General features: G+C 39.7%; 1 protein-coding gene across 1 annotated transcript in view; it reads right to left on the reverse strand.

The window, feature by feature from the left end:
• Positions 1-1,737: 1,737 nt before the first annotated feature.
• Positions 1,738-19,960, reverse strand: part of LOC308296554 (cerebellin-1-like) — a 40,677-nt gene continuing 22,454 nt past the window's right edge. Inside the window, exons 4-7 of the mRNA XM_080739850.1 lie at positions 8,610-8,672; positions 8,304-8,378; positions 2,547-2,675; positions 1,738-2,322 (exon numbers count right to left, since the gene is read on the reverse strand). Coding sequence (XP_080595976.1) covers positions 2,027-2,322; positions 2,547-2,675; positions 8,304-8,378; positions 8,610-8,672 — 563 coding nt within the window. The 3' untranslated portion in view covers positions 1,738-2,026. The remainder of the gene's footprint in view (positions 2,323-2,546; positions 2,676-8,303; positions 8,379-8,609; positions 8,673-19,960) is intronic.

Consider the following 19,960-nt stretch of genomic DNA (forward strand, 5'->3'; position numbering starts at 1 on the left):
AATGTTGGTTTCTCACTCAACAGTAAACAAACCAACATACAGTTTAAGTGTAATGAGGGTATCTGCACATTTCTAAAGTGACAATTTAAGACTTTTTAATACCTCTAAAACTGCATATAGGCAGAAATTGTGAAAATAGCCGGAGTACATTCTCACAGTCACAACGAGGCGTTGTGAGCATGTAGATTTTCACAATATTACCGTGTTATACAAAAAGTAATGCCTCAACTCTTAGTACTCATCAGGGTGGTGGAAGGGGGGTCCCCAGTTAAGATATGATTATTTTGGGGGTCGCAGCCTGAAAAGGTTGAGAACCACTGACCTAACCGAGTGCATACATTCTTCCCCCAGGTTTTTGATAAATGATAAAACCTACTTGTGTGTCGGCGGCCTCAAAAAACATTCAGCAAAAGCTAACATTTTCATGAGTAAAAAAGTACAGTGAAGTAATTTCTTTAATAAATAAAAGAAAAATCCGAGGCTCCCCAGGCTCCCCACAGACATTTAGGTTTTGATAAGGTTCTGATAAGGTAAGGTTCTGATAAGGTTTTAATAAGGTATATCCCTTAACTATGTGAATATAGCCGATCTACAAGCTCTCAACGCTTGTTATGAGCTTGTAGATCTGCTGTTTTCACTAGTTTTGGTCCCGGGAAAACGTCTGATCTCTCTTTTGGGTCTCGAGCTAAAGAGTTTGCTCTAGGTAATGTATTACGGTGTTGAAGTGACAGATGTCTGCCTGCTGTTCACAATAGAGCAACCCTTCAGTACATAGTTTCTTTACACCACTGCTTAAAGAGAAGATACAGTGGAGTTTGGTTTGATTGAGAAGTGAAACCTTCTTAATTTAAGGTCTTCTGTTCCAGTGTGTCTGATGAGCTCCTGAAAATAAAGGATGTGCAAACTTGTAATACATCTGTTAAAATGAAGTTTTAACAGATTGTCTTCAACTCACCTTCCCTTCATTTCCTGAAGGGAAGGCCTGCAAGTAAGGTTATAAGGGGAAGGCATTGATGCAAATATAGCTCTTGACATTTTTAGCTACTTTAGCAACATTATAGAGATTGCAAATAATAACAATAACAAATATAATACCATCAAAATATGATATTAAACATTATCATTAGCCCATTTAGGCCTAACCTATAGATAGGCCTAAATCAGAAATTTTAGCCTACAAACAAACAAATATGTTGCTACATACTGTACATGTACTGTAAGCCCCTCCCATACACTAAAATGTGTTCCCGGCCATAATGGGTTAAAACATACAATGGACACAACACTGCTCTTGAGTATGTCTTTATTGACAACATGAATATGAGCATTATGGAAGCTCTTAATGTAATGAATGTGTCTTTATTGACAACATGAATATGAGCATTATGGAAGCTCTTAATGTAATGAATGTGTCTTTATTGACTACTTGAATATGAGCATTATGGAAGCTCTTTAATGTAATGCTACCAGGACCAGTGGTGGAAGAAGTACTCACCTTTTTTACTAAAAGTACAAATACCTTTTACAATTACAAGTTACAATTTAGACATACATTTACATTCTTATCCTCAATGACTTACAAGAGAACCACAATGTAGAAATACTCTGTTACAAGTTACACACCTGCAAAAGTACTAAACTATTGTCATGAAAACATACTTACAGTACTCATTATGCAGAAGGGATTGTTACATTTTTTTATTTTTTTGCCAGAATCTTTAGAAAATATTAGATCTACAAGATCATAAAATGATGCATTGCAACACATTGTGAGCTTGTAGATCAGCTATATCAGGAAGATACCCCGATGAGAGAAGATTTGAGATTTTACATTATTCCACTTTATTAATTAATTATTTGTAAACAGCAGATCTACGAGCTCACAACACAGTTTGAGCTTGTAGATCAAGTATAGAATAGTGGTTAAATGATGATATTATTGCAGTAAAAGTATGTCTATATTGTACTTAAACAGAGTATTGTAGTAAATGTAGTCAGTGAGTTTCCATCAGTGTCAGTAGCAGTGTTACATAGAATAGAGCAGAAAACCACTGAATGTGTTGTGATTGGCTGAGTTGACTGCGTCATCATAGAGCCTCGGGCGACCACGGGGTATCCTCATGTCTACTGTGTCCCCCTGCTCCATCTCTACTATCACTGCATTAGACACGTATTCATTCTGTCCATGATTATTGTATGCAGCGTTATACATGATTTGCCGATTATTTTTATACATCATGATCCACACAAAGTCATCGCGGTCACGGTTATCAGCTGTGAATCTGAAGAAATAAACTCCTCTGACTGGAGCACGAAAATAACCTGGAACAAAAAGACACACACATACCACACATATACACACGCACATACACACACATACACATGTACACACACGCACGCACACGCGCGCATGCACACACGCGCGCGCACACACACACACACACACACACACACACGCTAACAATGCATCACAAAGCTCATTAACATAATTAACATAATAACTTAATGTACAGCTCATTAACATAATTAACATAATCACCACCTACCTGTAGATGGATTGTAGGCGTTGCCGATGTTAGAGAAGATCTTCCTATAAACTAGAGTGGTTTCAGAACTAAATGGTCCAACATATCCTTGACCACCCAACCCAGCAGAGAAGGCCACCTTTGGTTGGTCTGTCAACACAAGAGCATTAATATTATTAATAATAATTATTAATTATAACATTACTTATATAGTTATAAAAGCATTTATTGTACTATTAATAATCAAATTATTGATTTGTAAATGTATGCCTTACTTCATCGTACAAGTGTTGTACAAAAGTAGTGAAAATAACAGATCTACAAGCTCACATTGTGTCATAATGCAACTAGTTGTGTTTTTAATGTTTTTTTTTAAATGATAATAAAAAGTGAATGATATTGGACATTAACAATAAAAGCTTATATTTTGCCATATGTTCACACATTATTTATATCATTATAAAAACATGTATTATATATATATTAATAATTATCACATTATGTATATCATTATAAAAGCATTTATTAAACTATTCATTGTCACATTATTTATATATTATTAGTGTGGTTGCCCAGCAGGGCAAACGTTAATATTATAAGTCCATATATGTATATGTATATGGATATATATATATATATATATATATATATATATATATATATATTAATAAAGGATAAAATAAATAAAATGTCCATATACAGTATGGGCATTACCAGATGATGCCCTGTTAGGCCCTGTTAGGGGTTGTAGATGCCGTGTTAGGGTACCCCCTTATACTCATACATGGGGATCCCCAGGCATCTGGATGAACTTTGTTCATTGACACACTAAAAGCAGGCTCTGGTCCCACATAAGTCAAATCAGCCCAGTAATGCATTACAATGCATTACATAGCCCCCAAAATAATGGAAAATGACTTCCCAAAACTCAAATATGATTTGAACATAATAGGGCAACCACACTCGCAATTTCACAAATTGCTAATTTTCTAGTTACAGCATATTGTTGTTGTTGTTGGGTATAGAAACCTCAAATCTCCATATTTGGACTTTTTATTTTTTATCTCTTTTTTTTTGTAAATGAATGCTTCATCATACAAGAGCGACACAATAGCAGATCTACAAGGTCTTTGTAGAACGACAATGTTTGCTATTTAAAAAAATAAAAAATCACACCTGTGTGAAGTGAGCAGTGCAAACACGACACACACGCATATATATATATATATATATATATATCTTTGTATGGGCCGTTCGGTCTGTGACGTCAGTTACTGTATGAGTGTGAGCACGGATGTCCATACATAGATTTGTGCTAATTCTTTTTGGCCAATACACACAAAGTGCAAAAAAGAACCATAAGGATAATAAATAATGCTGGATATCAAGATCACACTAATATACTTTATTTAAATTCAAATCTTTTAAAATTCATGGATATTATAGAATATAAAACTGCCATTATAATGTATGAAGCAAGAAATAATCAACTCCCTGGAAACATCCAGGTGATGTTCTCTGACAGAGAGGGGGGCTATAACCTAAGGGGGAGCTAAATTTAAAAACACAATTTACGCGAACGGCATTAAAATCGTTCTGTATTTCAAGATGTGGATTGAAGCTATGGAACAGTATGGAGGAGGAGTCATGCGGTGTTCAAGTATGATACAGTTCAAAAAAGGTTTAAAAAAAGCATTATAATGAGGTACAGAGGTGAAGAGACACAGTCAGTAATAATTTAGAGTATATCATGTTTGCAGATGTGTATGTATGTATGTATGTATGTATGTATGTGGGTCAGTGACGTGACGCCCCAAAAAATGCGTTTTTAAAAAAACTTTAAATTGCAGGCATAAAAGTTATTTACTTTTGTTCTACTCACTCTCAACCTTATGGAAATACATTTTGTTTTTAGATATTTTATTGGAATCAGACTTTATTCAGCAGTTTGTTGTGCCTAAAATCGTCATATGGTGTGATATGAAAATAATTGTTCATAAAATGAAAATGGAGTACATCTTTCTTAAGTTACTCACTTTATCAAAATCCTTTATCATAACTAACCAGTGATCCACTATAGTTTTTTTGAAAATTAATTATATCTGTATATTTTTTTCATAATCGACACTCTGTGTGAGGCCCATGTTCATGATCTTACAACATATTTTAAATGTATTCTGTCAAAACTTTCTCTAAAATTACACAAATATTTGTGACTCTTCCTGATAATATTCTCTATGTAATCCATAAACATTTTTTTGGTTTAATCATTAATAAAGGTATGATTTTTCACTATTTGGAATGTCACACCAAATGATTTAGTGTCACACCGTATGATCATATCTTCATGTGTCAAAGCAAACTGTGTTTTAACCTACCTATTAGTGAGTACTGAACTTTACTGATTGATTAAACAATTACCCAGGATAACATGGCCTTAATATTTCTGAACAGGATATTATTGTAGGGCTTTAACATGGGATAAGAAAGAATTGTAGTAGTAGATGGATGATGAGGATGTGCACAGGAATGCTACGCACACCTAAGTCTTCTGCCGGCCCACGGCAGAAGGATCCTAAAGAGACAATAAGGCGCATAGCCACACTTGGAGCCAAGGCAACATTTTATTAACACCAATTAGTGGAAACAGAACTCAGCATTCAGGTAAATTGCTTTTTTCCGAAGTCTCCTGAACTTGAACACAGCATTTTGTGTTGAACAAATGTAATTAGGAATCATGACATTACACCACATCTCCACTAGCTAAAGAGTGCTGGGTTGCGCAACTCCGAAAATAGCTGATCTACAAGCTCTCGCAGCACAACGTGTTGAGAGCTTGTAGATCAGCTATTTTCGCTAGTTTTGTCTCGGGTCCTACCTTAACACTGTCCACTGTCCAGTCCAGTGAGTGAAAGTACAAAAGTATTAGATCAGATTAGATTATACATTTAGACTGTATTGTACATCAGCCAGTCGTATTTGGTGAGGGTAGCAAACCGGCTGCCTTGTTGCGGTTCTGCTATGCCACAGACAACCTCCTGCTCTTCGTAGAAGATGCAGTCTCGCCCCTTTGGCTCCTCTCTCCTTGCTGGGTCATTGTTTAGTTTCTCCCTGTACTTTCTCGTTCTCTCAGCACTTGTCATTTTCCAGCTGACAAAAGAAAATGGAATGTATAGTTTAAGACAAAGAGAAAATATTGTTTAGATTGAAACAATATGTTAAGGTTTCTGTGAAGGGGTTTCTGCTCTGTCTGATGAATTTGAAGTATCACTGAATGAAGCTAAATTACATTTTATGTAAAAATGTTTAAAACAAATGTTTAAAAGTACAAAAGAAACATGGAACTTTGTTATTTATTGTTATATCTGTAGTTAAATACAGTATAAATCATATGGTGTGACAATCAAGTCATATGGCGTGACAAGCAGACATGTCACACCATTATGATTAAGTGTCACACCATATTACGTTTTCTGCATTTAGGTTTACCTTGAGGCTACTATGTACACATTAGCATGCTAACAGCATGCTAGCTATAACAAAGCAACCTAGATCTACATGGAAATATGACCAAAACTTCAAATAACTTAAGCTTTTTTTAATGAAAAGGTGTCACACCAACAGACATCCAAAGTGGTGAGTTTGTCAAAGTTTCAACAAGATGGCATTTCATGAAAATGTTAAAATCATAACTCACCTCAGACACCTGTCTTGCAGTTGTGCTGGGAGTGCTGAATAGCCTTACAGAAGAAGGACCTCTCTAGCCAATAGGTGTCCAAATAATTGCCTGTTTAATTTGTCCAAACTAGTGTCACACCAAATGATTTTGGTTTGGGGGACAAAATGTTTTTGATCAGAAATGACTGAAAACATTATGCTTTGACTTTGAAAAGATATAGGCTCACAAATAGACATTTTTTTAGCCTAAATTCATTTTCAAATGATTTTTAGCAATTATTTTTCTTAGTTTTATTCAAGTTCCCACTTTGAGAAACAAGGTCAGGACAGTCACACCATATGAGTTTTGCCATGTTTGGTTGAAAATTCTGAAGAAATGAGGAATGAAATGTTTTAATCTTGAGTAAGTTCACATAAAGCTTAATGTCCTGCACAATATTCAGAAGGTTTTTGACAAATATATTTTTTATTTATACATGTTTGACACCGAGGACAGCGAAAACGTTACGTCACGTCACCCACCCACGTATGTATGTATGTATGTATGTATGTATGTATGTATGTATATAGACTATAATTTTTATTTGGGGAGGACTTCTTTTACTTTTGGAGAATTATATGAAAAATCACGAGTTTATAGACATTTATACCATTTATGGTATATGCGATACAGAAATCATGGAGACTAGCATTTTTATTTGGGGACGACTTCTTTTGCTTTTGAAGAATTATATGAAAAATCGTTAAAGTAAGATGGGGTAGGATTAAATAAGTTTTATACTTCTTCCTACTCCTTTTTGAACATGGAATTTTTTTTTTTTTGTTGCCAGTGAGGCTTGATTTGGCTTGCTTTGTAACTTTATTTTTAAATTAATTATATTTTCGATTTTCTTTTTTAACATTGTACATTTTTTTAACATGTTCAAAATAAAGACTTTCATTCATTCATTCATTCATTCAAAGTGAAACGAGTGATTTGCATCGCTCAAAAAGGAATGGTTTTGGACATGTTTGACCCTGACAGCGACGATACATAAATGCAAGAACCGTCCATATGATCATAACAAACTTCATTTAGCATTATGATAGAATGCATGAATGCACCAATGCATAAAGTATAGTCAATACCCTGGCCAGCTGATATCCACCTCTCAGAGAGGTGTCTGTCTTTGATGCGTTCATTGATTAGAGAGAGCACTAACGAGCACAGACAGAGGCGTCCTGGTGTCATGGTGAACTTACACATAAGCAGTGGAACAAAACAAAAATACAGCCAGGGGGATGTGTTTATTTTGCAGGAACACACCAGCACCATCATATTGTGAATATAGAGGAGGAAAAAGGGGAGCATAGGCTCTCACACTTATTTATTTCTCAGTCCCTATTTTTAAAAGAATGTCAAGTCCTTCAGCACCTGAACGTATGTAAAGTCACAGATTTGGTGTAATGACTATGCTGTGAAATAAGGTGGCTCTTACTTATTTCTAGATGTCCATATGTACCCCTCTGGACAAAGATGTCTGTACATGACTTACTTTGTTGTAAAAGTCCTAAGTTCAGCTTCATAGGCTGTGTGTGCAGCAGGTAGAGAAACTACCGTGATCACAGTGTGAACCAATCTGCTCTCTACCTGACCTCCACCTCAGACACAACAGTAAAACCAGCAACGCCCCACAACCCTTCATTCTGAAAGCAGCTCACTAGAGATATTGTAATGTCTGGAACGGATGTGTCTATTTATTCACTTTCCCTGGTATGTGGTGGCTTTCATTGGACGGAGGTGTTTGGTAATGTTGTTGGGGTTGATATTGTTTAGATAGTTCAGGTGGACGGACATGGTTTTAAAGAGGAAAAGGTTATTGTTGTGCTCCTCAAAGGACTGTTTTTGTTTTATTTTGGATTAGATAGGTAACTCCTTCATGCCTCCATTAGACTGTTCCAATAGGGATTAAAACTTGGAATTAATTTATTTTGAGTTATTCTCATCATTATACTTTTTTACGTTTATGGACACTGATCATAAAATAACACAGATGACTAGTATTATACCTTAGTTCTTTGTGTATCTGAGGACAAGAGCAACATGTAACAGTTTAATACCGGCATGCAGTCTCTTCAGTTCTTCAATCTGGTTGTCACTTTCCTTCAGCCCGGTGGACAGCTGAGCAAGCTGGGCTGAAATAAACACATCATTGGTATTAGATCATACATAGAATATTCATGCAGTTTTGTTTGTGTGTTGTTTGTTTAGAGAGAAAGAGAGAGAGAGAGAGAGAGAGAGAGAGAGAGAGAGAGAGAGAGAGAGAGAGAGAAAGAATATACGGTAACTATTCTCTGAGCTCAAACCAATTTGTAATTAACACTAAAACTAAAAGTCACTTTTAAACGTTATCATCTCCAAATTACCTTTGCCTTCTTTCTCCAAGTCCACTAGAATGTTTTCACTAGCACTCAGTCTGGCAGCCATATCTGGAAAATATAAAACAGAGAAACTTGGTGAAAAGTCAAAAATCCCCTAAACCCCTACAATGTGTTTTCCCACTTTAAACCAGTAGGCTAGTCCATATATGAAGAAATACCACTGTTAAGAACGTTTCGTTGCCAAGCTCAACGTTGGGCATTTAGACCTATACATGGAGATATGGAGCGAACCTGTTTGGCCTAACATGGAGATGTGGAGAACACTATATATGGAGATAGTCCATTCCATCATGTCATATGGGACTACCGTCATAGACAGTAGCCATTTGTTAGGCCGGAGTCAATGGCAACCAGGAATGAACGGCATACGTGTCAGAGTGATGTCATCAATATGACATCAGAGAAACGCATATAAACCGGCTTCTCACCTAGATCAGCACAGCACCCTCGATAGACTCCAGTAGAGAAATACACCCAAAGGGATAGGACGGGCTAGGTATTGAAAGAGTCCTACCAGACATTCGTCAGAGGTTCTGCCGGAGAGAAACGAACTTGCGTCAGAGCCAAAGCCGAGCTCTATTTCATGGTGTCAGAATAAGGGATTGCAGAGCTATCTGAGAAAACACAATGCCTAAAGCCCTCAGGAAAACCAAGCATCCGAGTCATGGCTCACGAACCTCAGCGGCAACAGTTAGCTTCTCGGATGGGGGACCTGTAGTTGACACAATGGAATCAGCAGTGGATAACCTTGTTGTGGGTATGGAGGTGTCGCTGGACCCGGGAGCGGAGAAGACAGACGAGGCGGTGATGGATGAGAAAAACAGAAGGAGGAAGGAAGAGGTTGAGATGTGGCGACAAGTGCTAAGGAAGAGGACGTGAGAGAAGAGAGGAGTGGTGGAAAGATGTGAGTATGTTGGACATAGACAGCTGGAACAGATGATGGGGATAATGTGAATAACTGATGGTTAATATGTTGGGTTTAAGGTCAGTGATGGTTGTCATGGTTGTTGGTTTGTTTATGTGTAAGTTCCATTCCAGCACATGCTCGTTCCAACGATCCATCGGGACAAGCCAACCCCAACGACCCATCGGGGAATTCACATGCTCGTTCCAACGATCCATCGGGACAAGCCAACCCCAACGACCCATAGGGGAATGTACATGCTCGTTCCAACGATCCATCGGGACAAGCCAACCCCAACGACCCATCGGGAAATGTACATGCTCGTTCCAACGACCCATCGGGACAAGCCAACCCCAACGACCCATCGGGGAATGTACATGCTCGTTCCAACGACCCATCGGGACAAGCCAACCCCAACGACCCATCGGGAAATGTACATGCTCGTTCCAACGACCCATCGGGACAAGCCAACCCCAACGACCCATCGGGGAATGTACATTCTCGTTCCAACGATCCATCGGGACAAGCCAACCCCAACGACCCATCGGGGAATTCACATGCTCGTTCCAACGATCCATTGGGACAAGCTAACCCCAACGAACCATCGGGGAATGCCTGCCCTGAAGCCACATCACGACTTGATCAGGCAGCAGCCCAGGGCACCAGGCCGAGGCTGGGGCGAGAGAGATCGATGGTACAGAGTCATCGACGGGAACCTCGACATTCGAAACATATGTCCAGAGCAGGAGCCCAGAGACTAGGATGAGGGAAAGACTGGCAAATCAGGAGGACGGCCTGGATGATGTACTGGGGCTGAGTGGAAGACGCCAGAAGGGCGGCCTGGATGTTGGGATGAAGCAGCAGCTGTGTCGCCAGGTGAACAGCCTGAATGCAGCACCAGGGCTAAGCCAGTGACGTTAAGCAGGCGGCCACAGCAGAGGCATTGTTAGGCAGACAGCCAGGACAGCAAGACAAGATGAGGAGGCCCAGACGGGGCGGCCCCATCAGAGGCATTGTCAGGCAGATGGCCTGGGCGGAGAGACTGGTGGACAAACAGGATAGAAAGATGAGGCCTTGTCTGGTGGACAAACAGGAAGGAAGGACGAGGTGTCCTCTGGCTGAGACACCAGGAATGCCCCAGGTTGTGGAGGCGATGGCAGGGATACTGCTGATGCTGGAGGCGATACTGCCGATGCTGGAGGCTATGCTACAGATGCTGCATGTAGGGTTGCAGACAATCAGCGAGGACACCGCAGACTTGGGAGGCGAGGACGCTGCAGGCGAAGCCAGAGATGCTGAATACGCTGAAGGTGAGACCCCAACTGCGGGGGTCGATTGAGGGTGGTGAGGTGACCATGGATAGGTGTACCAAATCAGGAAGCTGAAAGGCAAGTCTAGGCAACCAATTGTGCTCGATCTGGAACGGAGTGTGGACAGACCTGACTGGTTGATCAACGACCAAACTCCTCTGGATAGTTAGACTCACCACTGAAGGTGCTGTGCCCTGGATACCTTTACATATTTCCTAGAAGGAAATCTGTGGGGCGGCGAATGTACAGATACAACAGAGAGCACTTCAGTACAGGCGTAAAAGGGCTTCGGCCATACTCTGTTGGCAGGAAGGACGGAACAAAGATGGAGAAGAATTGTCCGTTGGTAAAGAGGATGGAATAAGATGGAGAGCAATTGTCAAGATACAACGGAGAGCACCTCAGTACAGGCGTAAAAGGGCTTCAGCCATACTCTGTTGGCAGGAAGGACGGAACAAAGATGGAGAAGATGTATGATCACCCAGAAGCTGACGTCAGCAAGGGGAAACGACAGCTTCCCTAAGCAACAAGAAACATTGTGAAATAAAATGACGTCAACCAATCATCAAGGACGATGATACACAAGAAGAAGACCTAGACCTTATCGACAGTTTTGGTGTCAACTTTTACCTGATGGCATTTCATTATCACTAGAGGGAAGCCTTATGAATTACCATCCAACCATGGGATGGACCTCAAGGGAAGAGAATGAGGAATAGAGGATGCATTCACTATGCAATCAAGGGAAGAGAATGATCAGAGAGAGAGCACCCACGTTCATCTAGCCAGAGATACAGGCTCGATGCTAGAAAGCAGGTTGTGATTGAGTTCGGTTGGGAGAGGAAGATCTGAGCTTTTTGCAGGCTTTGCAGGCAGCGCAAGGTGATGTTGAGCGCATGGGCAGTGACGGACGGAGTCTACAGTGTTGATCAAGACCAAAGACATTCTCAACTTAGCAAGATTTTGCAGACATCAAGACTCAGGGACACCGGACAGTCCCCTCAAGGGGCGGCAAACGTTTCATGAGGTGGCAAGACCCTTCATGGGACGGCAGGACGCTTCAGTCCAACATGTTGAGAAGTCGGAGAGTTAATACCACCAACAGGTTGAGAGGTCATAGAGACAGAACGATATCCAGTAACAACTTGAATCCTACTTCAGCTAATTCACCTTCATGTTTCCTAAACACGGGCGGCCAGGTGGAAATCATCAAGCATGGAGCGGAAGCGCAACAAATAAGCTGTAATGGGTGGCCAGATAACGTTGTTAGGCCTGGATCCGACTTTAAGTCGACGCACAGGATTCCAGAAGTGTAGCGCTTACACGCTCCTGTATCAAACCCGTACTCGAAACGTTCTTAGAATTTAACATATTTTCTAAAGTAAATATGGGGGCGGCTGTGTTAAGAACGTTTCGTTGCCAAGCTCAACGTTGGACATTTAGACCTATACATGGAGATATGGAGCGAACCTGTTTGGCCTAACATGGAGATGTGGAGAACACTATATATGGAGATAGTCCATTCCATCATGTCATATGGGACTACCGTCATAGACAGTAGCCATTTGTTAGGCCGGAGTCAATGGCAACCAGGAATGAACGGCATACGTGTCAGAGTGATGTCATCAATATGACATCAGAGAAACGCATATAAACCGGCTTCTCACCTAGATCGGAGTCAGATTCCAGAGACTCAACTCCAGTTGACTATAGGAAGAATCACTAAGCTAAGCACAGCACCCTCGATAGACTCCAGTAGAGAAATACACCCAAAGGGATAGGACGGGCTAGGTATTGAAAGAGTCCTAACAGACATTCGTCAGAGGTTCTGCCGGAGAGAAACAAACTTGCGTCAGAGCCAAAGCCGAGCTCTATTTCAACCACCTAACCCCCCAAAAATTGGAACAAATGATTTTTCAATGGATTCTGGTTGTATTTGGAAAGCCAAATAACATACTAAAAGTCTGTCTCGCTCTTTCGAATGACCGTCATTTCGACAAAGGAGTGTCGGGAGGGTTAGCGACTCACCCCACGGAGGTTAGATTTAGGGTAAGGGTTAGAGTTGGGTGTCGAAAAAACATGTAGAAACAGCGAAGCTATCCCACCAAAATCAACCTCCCAGAAAGCCGTCATTTTCAAGATGGCGTCCGAGATGGCTGTGGGGACTGGAAAGGCATAGTTTTCACGATGGCGTCCATGGGAGCTTAAAATGCATATTAATTGGGAGAGAATATGTGCCATCTTAAAAATGATGCCTTTCCTGTCGTTTGTTTTTCCTAAGCTTTTAGGATGTTATTTAGCATACCCAATAGTAACGGAATCCATTGAAAAATCTCTTCCATCAATTATTTAGGGTTTCAACCATATACTGACCTATTTAATATTGGAGTAATTGCAACAGACCACTAGGGGGCAAGCCCGACTTGTTTGTAATGTTTTTTGAAAACCTTATGGCCATACCTAACACCATGCCAAAAATCTAAAACCTGTATGTAACATGTAACACCTGTGTAATAGACATGCAACGACCACTACCAGATAAGGCGTTAATCCTGGACTAGTAAACGGGTAACGGCCGGACTACACCAATAAATTCGCACATACGCGTGTACTGTCCGTGAAGACGCTCGCGTGCTTAAGAAATAGAACCGATCCTATTTTTAGGGTATGCGTATCCGTGGTTCGCGCTATCCGTACGCCTGGTGTAGCCGGCTGAATTGATATACATTGGATCTATCCAAAACGTGCATACGCGCGCGCGCCCCGCATACGCACGCATACGCACTGACGCGCGCGAAACGGCTTGGTGTAGTCCGGCCATTAGGTTTGACTCTGGGAGCATTAAATGAGTAAACAATTAAGACCAGACCAGTATGTATCAATAATAAAGAAGCTAGCTTGTAGAAATAGAAATAGGGAATGGTACCAAAAACACATAAACAACAGACACAGACATACAAATGAGCTCAATAGCGAATGCATAACTGGTAGTCACCACGTGGTATCAAATGAAACCAATATAACCTTTCAGGTTAAACCCTTAAAATATTTTGAATGAAATACCCTTCAAGTTCAGGCTTTGAATCCTATGGGTTTTGATCTATGAGTTTTGATCTATGAGTTTTATCTGCGGGTGCACCCTGGTAAGTATCCTTTTAGTTAGTACCCTTTTTAACTGTAGATACTATTTATCTTTTTAACTCCTATTTATTTATCTTTTAAATTGTAAATATCCTTTTAACTGTATGGAAAGTATTTTAAATTATGAATTAATAATCCATGAACTCTTATACCCAAATACAGAATTAAATGAATTCACAATTATTCTCAAGTCACATGAACAATGCATTTCAAATCCCAGTCAATTAACCCAATGGGTACTGTACCACAGAGGTGTGTGTACTGTATGTGTTTGAGTCCACTGATATCAAACTGCACTGTGAAGTGTGGTGTAAAGGGAGGTGTAAGGTGCAGAGTTCAGCTCTGTGTTCAGTTCAGTTCTACTGTATGAGTATAAGGGAAAAAAACTAGGCCTGTCAAGATTCATGAAACAATTTAAATTTAAATCGATTTAATTAGGGGACGATTCGAATCAATGTTTTAAAAAACGAATCACGATTCGACCAAAGGGAACGCTCAAGTTAAATTCCATTCCTTCTTTCAGCGTTTCTGCGTGTTCAACGTCTACTCAGGCAGCTACAGCAGAAAGGCTCACTCGCTCACTCACTCACTCACTCACTCACTCACTCACTCAAAGCTGCCGCTCGTTGTGCCAGCGTGCCACGTTACGGCCGGACTACACCAAGCCGTTTCGCGCGCGTCAGTGCGTATGCGTGCGTATGCGGGTTGTGCGCGCGTATGCGCGTTTTGGATAGATCCAATGTATATCAATTCAGCCGGCTACACCAGGCGTACGGATAGCGCGAACCACGGATACGCATTCCCTAAAAATAGGATCGGTTCTATTTTTTAAGCACGCGTATACGTTTTGTACACAGACTATCTGGTCTTCCTCACATATACTCCCTCCTTGGTGTAGCCTGGAGCGTTTACGCATACGCGAGCGTCTTCACGGACAGTACGCGCGTATGCACGCATTTTTTGGTGTAGTCCGGCCGGATTTGACATTTAAGAATTGATAAGTTTACACTTTTCTGTCATTTGCTATTTGCTACTGTATAGAGGATAACATCTAAAAAATACAGGATTCCTTGTAAGAGAAGGCAAGAGAACTGAAATGTAATTGTTGTTTTTTTGTCATTTGATAGTTCTACTGTATTGAAAAGAGCATAAGAGAAAACAGTATTGTTAAAAGAAAAGAAAATACTGGAATTGTAAGAATTGTGGATTTTTGGGGGTAATTTTTCTGGAAAATAAATTTGTGTTGAAAAATCGTGACATCGTGAACCTTGAATCGTGATTCGAATCGTATCGTGAGTTGAGTGAATCGTGACAAAAAACAAAAAGATCCTCTTCGCATGCAATCCGTCGAATCCTGGGTTGGAAGCTTGCAACCCTTGGTAGACCTAGTCATCCAGACATTCTCATCCAGGCACAAAACCTGACCTGTATGCAAGCATACAGGACCACATGAAAAATTAAAATTAGCATCTCTTCGGAACAGGTGTCTCTCAATTAACAAAAATAAAATGCAATCTCTTTTGACAAATTCTCAAAATGTAAAAATAATAAAATACATTACAATATTCTCATCATGAAAATAAAATAATATGCATTGTATTAAAGTACAGCTCCTCTCTAAAACACTAATTTTCCTACTTATATTGATCCAAAAAGACTGTCCATGGGGTCTAACAAATGCCCCTGTTGTCCAGTTTCCCCAGTAGAACCCAGCAGCTGTCATAAGATAGAGTTGAGCCTATTAAGCCTATCACTTTTACACTATTTGTTGTGGTCAAAAGTGTTTTTATTTTTCATGAATGTGGTACTAGTTGTCATTACAAACACATCCATGCCATCGTTGTCCCACATAAGCCATCACCCTCTGCTAAACAGATGTTATGCTTTTATGTGTTTTGCCAGGAAAATATGCCCTGTGATTGGCCAGTACAGTCACTTTGATTGGCACCTGTGCCAAATGCTCCCCCCAAAACATTATTTATGAGAGTGTGGTGGCTTGTGTTGGACAACCAAGGCATGGATGTGTTTGTAATGACAACTGGTAACACATTCATGAAAAACAAAATCACTTTTGAACACAACAAATAGTGTAAAAGCGATAGGCTTATAACTCTATAATATGAGAGCTCTGGGTTCTGCTGGGGAAACTGGACAACAGGGGCATTTGTGCCTAATAGACCCCATGGAGAGTCTTTTTGGGATCAATATAAGTAGGAAAATGTTTTAGGGAGGAGTTGTCCTCTAAAGTTCTCTCTCACCAATGGCATCCAAATAAAATGCTCCTCTAAACACCAGGAATGGTGTTGCAGACAGAGGGCAAACCCAGCACACACTAGAAATGAAGATGAAAATATGCTCACTCAGCAGCCTATTTTATTAAAGGCTAAATATGCGTAAAAACAAAATAAAAGCAGCACACAGCCATCTAAATTGGTGAAATAAAACAATCAAGTTCTATTTACAGTGTAAACTGTATCCCATGTAGTCAACCAGTTAGATTAGCTTGGAACAGTCTGCTATGCTACTAGCCAAACATTTGGGCTAACATCAAAGGCAATGCGCTGACTTCAAAGGCTTTGCCAATTAGCACCTAACCACTGCATGGCTGTTTAGCTGTAGCCAAACAAAGTTTGTAGCAACTCACCAAAGTAATTGGAATCAAACTCTCAGCCCTCTCTGGAACGCTGAGGTGATGGCAAGTTGTATGTGTGTGTGTGTGTGTGTGTGTGTGTGTGTGTGTGTGTGTGTGTGTGTGTGTGTGTGTGTGTGTGTGTGTGTGTGTGTGTGTGTGTGTGTGTGCTGTCTGAGAGGCTTCTATATTTATATCTGAAGTTATCAGTCAATTGAGTTCTGTGACTCAGTGTGTATCTCCTTTAGTGCAGGTGGTTCTGTGAGAATGGGGATTCACAGGCCCGGGTTGTATATGAGGCTAAATATAAGCTAAATGGTATTCCATTCTCAGCCAACTATAATGCATTCCCTTTGTTTTCACCTAAAAACCGGATTAATTCTTCAAAATCACATCAGACACATCACAGAGGCAGCGCACTCAAGGTAATGAGTGATTTATTGTGATTTCTCCATCACAATGCTTTGCCACTAGGCTACTCACACAGACTTTGCACTGTGTAGCAACTTTTCAGAGTAATGAATATGCTGACAGACAGACAGACAGAATAAAAAGAAACCTGTCCACTGTTACTGTCCAGTCAGAGACCACATCACAGCTCATATAACAAAAAAAAACTTCCTCCTATCGCTCTCTCCCTCTCCTCCGTTGTGAGCTTGCAGATATTTTTCAGACGCTGAAACTTGTAGGATGAGTCAGTGTGATGCCGGCAGTGAATCACTGCAGTCAGACGTATAATAGCCTATTATATTATTGAATAACCTGTTACTGTCCAGTCAGAGTCCACAAATACACACTCGCTCATAATGTAAAAAAAAAAAAAAAAATTACTCCTCCTATTCGGCTAATCCCGCCAGCAGCGTCAGTTCTGCAAATGTAAAGGTATGGCAACATGGCTGTTGTCTTGCACGTGTGAAGGCACGCATGCAAGACACCAGTCATGTTGCCAATACTTAGCTACAGGCACGATGAATTTATTTTAAGAAGTACATTTTATTATTTTCCCCTGTAATCGAGGTATGGTAGCTACCATACCCATGTGTGCCTCTGTACTCCGCTCGCTGCCTCGCTCGCATCCATCGGTGCGTTATATGCTCTGTGTTGCAGATAGATAGACATTTTTTTACGACTTTATATCACCATCCCCGTAGTTAATGTCCAGAAATATGCTCCATATAAATGACGTTCCAACCCGTAGATTATTTCTTGTGTGGGGCATATCCCTAGAGTTCAGAGGACATCAGATGATCATGCAAGGTTTTCTTTTCCATCCCATGGATGGGAAAGCTAATCATTGCAACTTAATTTCCAACTGCTCAATGGCCAAGGTGTAGGATTGTCATTGCACTGGTTAGTGCTCATGTGTGTGTAACTGTAGTATACTTGCGCAACAGCGCTGTGACCAAGACACAGACAGACACAGAGACACACACACAGACACAGACACATAGACAGACACAGAGACGGACAGACAGAGGCAAACACAGAGACACACAGAGACACACACACAGAGACGGACAGACAGACAGAGGCAGACACCGAGACACACACACACAGACACATAGACAGAGACGGACAGACAGACAGAGGCAGACACAGAGACACACGACAAACAGTGGTAGCAACCAGTTAAGCAGACTGCAACGCTCTGTTCAATTGTGTAGTAGATTTATGCAGACAGTTGTTTGATAACGATCTGCTCGTGAATGTAACTGTTTAAAGAAAAGTACTTTGCACTTTTTGTGTAAATAATTTTTATAAAGTTAACCACACGTTTACATAAACTGGCCTGAAGGCATGTTTTTATAGCTTTTATGCTGTGGTCATTACATGTGTTTGGACAGAATTGATTGTTGCAATTTAATGCATACACTATGCCTCGGGTATTACCAAGCACTGGAAACTTTTATACATTGTATCTTTATTTGCTTTTTCAGTTTATTATTTTTGTCAGTTTATTTTTGTGTGGAAGAGGTCATTGGTATTTAAAAAGTTTAAAAAATGACTTGTTTGAATGATGTCACTGTTAAAAAGTTTTAAAAATGACTTGTTTAAATGATGGCACTGTTAAAAATATTAAATAAATTCATTTCATGGAAGTTGAATTTCTGCTTTTTGAGTTGATATAATTAAAAGCTCTAATATAATTGTTTCATGGTAATTGATGAAGTACAAGTAACTCATTTATAAGTTCTGATTACTGATCCATGGTACATGAAAGTGAAATATACAAGTACAAGTAACTCTATTTTTTTAAGTTCTGATAACTGACACATGGTAGTGTAAGTGAAATGTATAAGTACAAGTAACTCTATTTTTTAAAGTTCTGATAACTGACACATGGTACATATAACTGAAATATATAAGTACAATTAACTCTATTTTTTAAAGTTCTGATAACTGACACATGGTACATATAACTGAAATATATAAGTACAATTAACTCTATTTTTTAAAGTTCTGATAACTGACACATGGTACATATAACTGTAATATATAAGTACAATTAACTCTATTTTTTAAAGTTCTGATAACTGACACATAGTACATGTAACTAAAAAGTATAAGTTCTGAATACGTCTGACTTTTGAGTTTATTAACTCAAAATATTTGAGGCAAATGATTCCCTCAAAACTTTTGAGTATTGGTTACTAATTCGGGCTTACAGTGTAGGTCTTGACTTTGATGCAGTATTGATTTTGAAAAGAGGGTAAGAGTTGTTGTTATGCCTTAGTTTGTGCCTGGCTTACAGTACAGTTGGCTTGCTATGTAACACAGGAAAAAGGCATTCTTTGATACAGTAGGCTATTGAAAAGAGGGTAAGAGTTTAAAAAAATAACAGGATTTGACATTTAAGAATTGATAAGTTTACACTTTTCTGTCATTTGCTATTTGCTACTGTATAGAGGATAACATCTAAAAAATACAGGATTCCTTGTAAGAGAAGGCAAGAGAACTGAAATGTAATTGTTGTTTTTTTGTCATTTGATAGTTCTACTGTATTTAAAAGAGCAAAAGAGAAAACAGTATTGTTAAAAGAAAAGAAAATACTGGAATTGTAAGAATTGTGGATTTTTGGGGGTAATTCTTCTGGAAAATAAATTTGTGTTGAAAAATCGTGACATCGTGAACCTTGAATCGTGATTCGAATCGTATCGTGAGTTCAGTGAATCGTGACAGAAAAAAACAAAAAGATCCTCTTCGCATGCAATCCGTCGAATCCTGGGTTGGAAGCTTGCAACCCTTGGTAGACCTAGTCATCCAGACATTCTCATCCAGGCACAAAACCTGACCTGTATGCAAGCATACAGGTCCACATGAAAAATTAAAATTAGCATCTCTTCGGAACAGG

Source organism: Nannobrachium achirus, assembly GCF_963921795.1.
Source record: "Nannobrachium achirus genome assembly, chromosome: 13".
Classification (NCBI taxonomy): Eukaryota; Metazoa; Chordata; class Actinopteri; order Myctophiformes; family Myctophidae; genus Nannobrachium; species Nannobrachium achirus.